The sequence below is a fragment of the Apium graveolens genome, chromosome 3 (assembly GCF_009905375.1).
Source record: "Apium graveolens cultivar Ventura chromosome 3, ASM990537v1, whole genome shotgun sequence".
NCBI classification, from domain to species: domain Eukaryota; kingdom Viridiplantae; phylum Streptophyta; class Magnoliopsida; order Apiales; family Apiaceae; genus Apium; species Apium graveolens.
The window spans coordinates 59,394,898-59,403,042 of NC_133649.1; the positions used below are offsets into that span (position 1 = coordinate 59,394,898).

General features: G+C 34.5%; 1 protein-coding gene across 1 annotated transcript; it reads left to right on the forward strand.

Moving 5' to 3' along the window:
- Positions 1 to 2,451: 2,451 nt before the first annotated feature.
- On the forward strand, positions 2,452 to 5,613 carry LOC141714249 (uncharacterized). The gene is made up of 4 exons (XM_074517782.1): positions 2,452 to 3,223; positions 3,332 to 4,511; positions 4,841 to 5,032; positions 5,475 to 5,613. Exons 1-4 carry the CDS (start codon positions 2,452 to 2,454, stop codon positions 5,611 to 5,613), a joined length of 2,283 nt encoding a protein of 760 aa, XP_074373883.1.
- The last annotated feature ends 2,532 nt before the right edge of the window (positions 5,614 to 8,145 follow it).

The window sequence follows — 8,145 nt, forward strand, 5'->3', positions numbered from 1 at the left end:
AATTATAAATAATTTACATTTATTTAACTATTTATAAATAAAATTAATTGATTAATTAATTTTTAATCAATTAATTAAATTCATAAATAATCAACTAAAATGAATTATAAATAATTAAATCCAATGGTATTTTTGAAAATAATTAAAGAAAATAATTTTTTTAGAATTTAAAATAATTAAATACATAATTTTTAGAATTTAAAATAATTATTAAATGATTTTTGGAAATTAAAATCAATGATTTTTTTAAAAAAAAAAGAAAAAGAAATGAATTTTGATATAAACAAAAAAAACGAAAATAACAGAAACATGTTTTGTACTCAGACTGTCTTCTCCAAGAGATCAAGCGGAGGCTGTGGGATGGAGTTTCGGCCGGAGCTCGGACGAACTCGGCCGGAAACTGGGAACACGCCCGGAAACCGGCGAGTTTCGCCGACTTCCGGCGACTCCAAAACACGGTCAACTTCATGCCGTTCTAACCGGTTTTCGATCCTAAACTGACTCCAATTCGTCCCAGCAACAATTGTAAACCCAGAAACTCAACAAACAGCAAAAACTCGACGGTTTCCGTCGAGTTCTTGACAAAAGCCGGCGGATGAATCCGGCGAACCCGATTCTACTTAAATCAAAACCAAAATTCAAAATTCCAGTACCAAATCGAAGCCCAGAACGATTATAAACTATTCCACATCCTCAAAATCATCAAGAACATCAACTCAAACAAAAAAACAATTTGAAAAATCAACCAAACTCAGAACTCGACTTTGGTATTCCGGGCATCAAATAATACAAATTTATAGTCAAATCGACTGGGAATCATCATCTAAAACTACTGGTAACATCAAAATCAACCCAGAATCATTTAAAAACAAAAATCAATTTTCAAGAATAAAACATAAAAATCGACTTTTCGATTTATTGTACCTCAGATCAAGATATTGGTATCAATGAAAAGCTCTCTTCGAGAGGAAGATTTTGGTTACTAGCACGTCTGATTTGGTTTCCAGAATCGATCAAAAACCGTGTTTGAAGTTGAGGAAAAAATTCTCACCCCCAAAGTTGTTCTTGGTGTTTATGAATTTTCTGAATTTTTAATAAAATAAAATGAATAAATTAATCATGTTCAGCTATTTATATTAATTCTGAAATTATATCCCCAAAATAAATTAAGGGTGTTTTTATCCCTAAATTACAATAATTAAGCCCCAAAATAATAATTAGGGGGAATAATTTTAAAAATGATAAAATACAAAATTAATGTCAAAATTTCCCAAAATTGTGAATAATTCAAAAATACAAAAATAAAGGTTATTTGAAATACGAATAATTTTATAAAAATAAAAACATCGATTTTGTGGGGTTTGTCGTCCCGGTGGGGTCCCGGTCCGTTGATTTTTGAAAAACGGAAACAATCCCTAAATTACCAGAAAATCCCGAAAACACGTAAAATACATTCAAACGCACATAAAATAAAATAAAACGGGTATCTTAATAAAGATGCTGATAAATACGCATCCTGATTGCAGATAAGTTCATATAATTGCAATTTAAACATATTTTTAATCAATCGAAAATTTTTCTGGCCCGCACAGAAACACACATAACGGATATAACCTCTCATATCATGGCATTAATTACTTTAAATTTATAAAACACACAATATTTATTTATTTAACATATAATATTCACATAATTTGCCCAGTTATTATAGCTGATCTTAAACTTGCCACATCACTCGACTGACTCTTTGCACCAAATCAATTGTATACCTATAAATTATGAATTCTATATGTATTTAAACATAATATGGTTAATTTTAGATATTATGTCAATATAAGAGGTTAATATGTCAGTGTAAGATATTATATGATAGGCTGTTATTTAAGATAAGAGTTTCTTAATTTATTATATATGATAGGTGTTGGTTAAATATTTCACTGCTAGAATTAGTATGTACTGAATAGAATTAGTATGATAATATTAGTATGATAGGTTTTGATTAAATATTTGACTGCTATAATTAGTATGAAATGAATAGAATTAGTATGATAATATTAGTATGATTTCACTGCTAGATTTTGTAATATATTTATAACTTGAATGTAGAGAAAAAAATTTAAATATATCTAAATTAGAATAAATAAAATATTTAGATATTATAACTTAATCTTGAAGAGTTATAAGTAACAGTAATAATTAACAAGAGGTTGTTGTGCTTGATAAACTGTGGTGATGGATGAAGATGCAACCACGTGGATAACTCTTCCAAAGTTCAGTGAGGGCTATATTACCGGGATTAGAACTTTTACAAAAAATGCAAGTTCTAGATTCTCCGTAGGTGATGAGATATTATGTCCTTGCAAGAAATGTAAAAATGACAAGTGGCATGGTCAAGATATAGTATACAACCATCTCATCTACAACGGACCATCTCCATTGTATATGGAATAGATGTGTGAGGTTTATCAAAAAGGGAGCGACGATGTAATGGATTGTGAGGCTGGTGCAGTTTTTGGGGATAACCTAGGAGACATGTTTCTTGGAATGCAGAATGGTGAAGATCCTCCAATTACTGCACCAAGTACCGATCCTTATAAATTCAAGCATCATATGGAAGAGGGAAAACAACCTTTATACCCGGGCTGTTTAAAATTTTTGCGATTAAGTTTTATCGTTAGGATGTATTCCTTAAAATGTATACATGGAATAACAGAGGCTGTGTTTGGGGATTTACTACAGTTAATGAGAGAAGCTTTTCCAGATGCCTACATACCTTTATATTTTAGTTCTGCAAAGAGTATCATTAAAGATCTAGGGCTTGATTACCAAAATATTCACGCATGTCCAAATGATTGTATGATCTACTGGGGAGAAAATAAAGATGATAAAGCTTGTAAAACTTGTGATATTTCAATATGGAAAGTAGTGGAGAAGAAAGGCATCACTGGCAATGATCCAGAGAAAGTGATTCGCAAGGTACTAGCGAAAGTTATGCGTTATTTTCCGCTAAAACCTAGGATGCAGAGGCTATTTATGTCAAAAGAATATTCGAAACTCATGACTTGGCATGACGTAGGACGGAAAGATGATTGGAAACTTCGACATCCCGCTGATGCCAAGGCTTGGAAGGAGATGGATTCAAGGTATCCTGATTTTTTGATAGAAAATCGAAATATCAGACTTGGTGTCATCTCTGATGGATTCAGTCCATATCGCACAATAAGTACAAATCACTCAACATGGCCAATTATATTGGTTAACTATAACCTTCCACCGTGGCTATGCATGAAGCCTGATAATCTGATTCTTTAAACCCTCATCCCCGGTCCAGAATCTCCAAAGAACAGCATCGACGTGTACATGCAGCCTTTAATTGAAGAGTTGAAAGAACTATGGGATGTAGGCATAAACACGTATGATGCGGAGACTGATCAGAACTTTAGGCTGCGTGCAAGTGTTTTGTGGACCATTAGTGATTTTCCGGGATACGCGATGCTATCCAGTTGGAGCATTAAGGGTAAATTGGCTTGTCCCATATACCATTATGAGACATCATCAATGTACTTGAAACATAGTAGAAAAATGTGCTACATGAACCATAGGAAATTTTTACATCCTGAGTACAAGTGGAGGTTTGACAAGAAGCGATTTAATGGTAAAGTTGAATTGGGACAGCCTCCATCAGTTTTAACCGGAACAGAAGTAGTCGAATTGTTATCAGGTTTTGAAAATCAGTTTGGAAAGGACAGAAGGAAGAAAGGCCAAAAGGGTGTTAAGTATAAAAAGATTAATTCCCCATCTAAGAAAAAGTCAATATTTTTTGATTTACCGTATTGGAGTCACAACTTGTTGCGACATAAACTCGATATTATGCATATCGAGATAAACATATGTGACAACATACTCGGTACTTTGTTGAATATTCCCGGTAAGTCAAAAGATCACTTGAATGCTCGCTTGGATTTACAAGAAATGGGCATTAGGAAGGACCTTTATCCCTTCAAATCAAGCGACGGAAAACACCTTCAGATCAGGGCTGCTATCTTTGACATGACGAACCAGGAGAAATATATTTTTTGCTCAGTATTAAAGAAAGCAAAACTGCCATACGGCTATGCGGCTAATATTAGTCGTTATGTCCATACAAAGGAAAGGATAATCTCGGGGTATAAGAGCCATGATGCGCATTTTGTTCTGCATTACTTGTTACAATTTGCAGTGAAAAAAACCTTGAAAGATGAGGTTGCATCCCCCTTGATACGACTTGGTGCATTTCTAAGAGCTCTTTGGAGCAAAGTAATCGATTTGGATGACTTGAGGAAGCTACAAGAAGAAATTATAGAAATTGTTTGTTCATTTGGGACAATATTTCCACAAGCTTTCTTTGACGTAATGATTCACTTGTTGCTTCATCTGTGCAACAAAGTCGAATATGTGGGACCTGCACACTTGGGATGCATGTGGGAAATTGAGCGTTATCTAGCAAGGCTTAAATCTTATGTGCTTAACAGGTCTAAACCATAGGGTTCCATCGCTGAAGGCTACGTGGCTGAAGAATGCTTGACGTTCTGTTCAAGATTCTTAAGCGTTGATTCAGTACCAAAATTTGAGAGCTGCCCAGAAAAGCTTGAATATTCGATTGGTACAAGAAGAAATAAAGACAAAAAACCTATTTATCTCACATAATCGCAATTGATGGAATGTTAGCGATACATTCTATTCAACTACGGTAACGAGGACGTTGAGAGTTTAATTGAGTAAGCATTAAGGCCTTATTTATATTTTAAGAACAATTAGAATATTAATTTTTTTATAAATATTAACTAGGTAATTATTGTAGGGAACATCGAGTTTTAGTTGAAGGTGCTGCAATATCGCAAAGATATAAACGGGAGAGGGCACATACTGGAGATTTTTGGAACTGGATGGAGGAGGAGGTTGGTAAAAAAGAGGACATTTCGAAAGAACTAAAGCTCCTTGCGGTGGGCCCTAACCGAGCAGCTAAGCAATTTTCTGGATATGTTATCAACGGGTACAGATTTTATACAAAGTACAGAGATTCAAAATGTACAACCCAAAATAGTGGTGTATTACTGTCTTCCCTAACCACTAATTTTGCAACATCGAAAGATCAGAATCCAGAAATTAGCAGTTGTTGATTACTATGGACAGATTGAAGAAATCATCGAAATTGATTACTGGGGAGAATTATCTGTGGTTCTGTTCAAGTGTTGTTGGTACCATGCAGAAAAAGATATGTATGATATGACTTGAGTCAATTTTAATAGAGTGTACAAAAATCTAATCCGTATGTAATGGCTACTCAAGTACAACAAGTATTTTACATAAAAGACCCGACTGATAAGATGTTTCATAATGTAATTAAAAATATGCCAAGGGACTGGTGTGATGTGGAAAGCGAAAGTAGGAACGAGGATGATTTCATTGATTCAATTTTACATGATGTTCACCAGTGGTTCTGGAATTGCTGATCAGTCTGGTGACGTTTGTTGGTCCAGGGAAGATGTTCTGCCAACTAATGTTACCCTTGAGCCTGAAGTAGTCGAGGAAACTTTCCAGTTTATTTCAAGAGCCTTCCCGCTATTAAATTAATGTTTATGTAACAAATTTAATTATGTTCATGTTAATGTGGGGTACTTGAAGACTGATTAGCATTTTGTTAAATTTTTGTTGAGCTTAAATGTTAGATATATTTGAGATGTCATGTCTAATATGTTTCATGTTTAAGTTTTCAGATCTTAACAAACTTGAAATATCAATACTTACCGGAATTAGTACTTACTGGAAGTCAGAACTTAAGGATATCAGGACTTAGATTATCAGAATATAATATCAGAAGATGGATATCAGAACTTAAGTACTGGAAAGAACAGTTAAGGAAGGAAGCTGATTTACAGGAAAGAAGATCGAGACTAATACAAAAAGAAGATATGCATGGAAAGAGTTAGAGGACTTAAAGAATTGTATAAGATATCTGATTGATATATTTTAGGAGACAGAATTATATTCCATATCAATTAGAAGTTATCCTGTAACTGTGTACTATATAAACACAGACATAGGTTTACACTATATGTGTTATCATTATCGAGAAGATTATACATTGTAACCTAGAAACTCTCGTGATATTTGTTCATTACTGAGAGAGAATAGTTCCATTGTAACAGAGTTTATTATATTGAATATATCTCTTTACTGTCACTTGTGTTCAAAATCGATTTGATTGTATTCTACACTGTATTCAACCCCCTTCTACAGTGTTATGTGACCTAACAAGTGGTATCAGAGCTTATCTGTTAACACACATACAGTAAAGATCCAAAACAATCATGTCTGAAGAAGCAGAAAATCCAACCAAGCCCGCTAAAACTGAAGAAACTCAAAAGACTCAAATCCACAGTCAATATGAGACTATAAGGGTTCCCATACTAAGACCTTCTGAGTACCCCATATGGAAAGTGAAGATGGCTATGTTTCTGGAAGCTACAGATCCAGAATACCTTGACAGAATTAATGAAGGACCGCATAAGCCAACCAAGCTCTCTGTTGTAATTGCAGATCAGCCAGCAAAGACCATACCAAAGGAGAAAAGTGAGTACACAGCTGAAGATATCTCATCCATTGCCAAGGATGCAAAGGTAAGGCATTTGCTGCATAGTGTCATTGATAATGTCATGTCAAACAGGGTAATTCACTGCAAGAATGCAAAGGAGATATGGGATGCCTTGGAGACAAGATGCCAGGGAACTGATGCAATCAAGAAGAACAGGAGGACTATACTCACTCAAGAGTATGAGCACTTTGACTCAAAAAGTGATGAGTCATTAACTGACTTATATGACAGGTTTGTCAAACTCTTGAATGATCTGTCACTGGTGGACAAGGAGAATGATCTTGAAGATTCAAATCTAAAATTCCTTTTAGCTCTTCCCGAAAGTTGGAATTTGAAGGCTACTATTATAAGAGATAACTATGCTCTTGATGAAATTACTCTTGATGAAATTTATGGTATGCTCAAGACTTATGAACTTGAGATGGATCAAAGAAGTAAGAGACAAGGGAGAAAGTCAAGGACAGTTGCTCTTAAGGCTGAGGAGGAATTCCCCAAAGTGGCTGTGTCAAAGAAAAGCAAAGGAAAAGCTCTAATCACAAAGTCTGATTCAGAATCATCAAGTTTTGATGATGATTCAGAAACTGCAAGTTTACCTGAAGAAGATGCTGATGAAGAGATGATAAAATTGTGTGCTCTTATGGTGAAGGGTATCACAAAGATTGCCTAGAGAAAATTCAGAAGGGGAAATAAGTTTTTCAAGAAAGGTGGAAGTACTGATAAGACGGGGTTTCAGAAAATCTGAAGGCAGAGGAGGAAAGTATGACAGAGGAGATTACTCAAATGTCAAATGCTACAATTATGGTGAGAAAGGCCACATATCTCCTGACTGCAAGAAAGGAAAAAGTGACAAAGGCAAATCACTTGTCACAAAAAAGAAAAGCTGGACAGACTCTTCAGATTCTAAAGATGAGGTGAACTATGCCTTGATGGCAAATGCTGATGGCAGCCCTGAGACTGCTGAATTAAAGGTACCTCAAACAACTTATGCCTGTCATACTGATGATATTACTGAGTTGAGATTATATCTTAAAACCATGTTTATTAGCTACAGAGATCAAACTTTAACATGTGAAAGATTAACTTCTGAAAATCTTGCTTTTAAGAAAAGGAATGATTATTTAGAAAAGAAGTTAGTTATGTTCCATCAAACTCAGAAAGAGAGAGATGATGTTTTTTATGTTAGAGATGAATTGCTAAAATTGAATAAATCTCTAAAAACTGAGTTAGAAAAGGAAAAAGAGATTATCAGGACTTGGACTAACTCTGGCAGAACAACTCAGAATTTATTAAGTAGTGGAAACTGGAAAAAGGCTTAGGTTATGGAGCTGATAAAAGTGAAAAAGGAACTGAACAAATTGAGCCAATTGTTGTTAAACAAACTGTTAAGCCAAAGGTAAATCTTGTTAAGTTTGTAGCTAACACTGTAAAGTCTGATTCTGAAAAGATGAAAGAGTCTGAGACAGAAGTTAAGGAGAAATCAACTTCTGATAAATTAGAACAGGATAAACCAG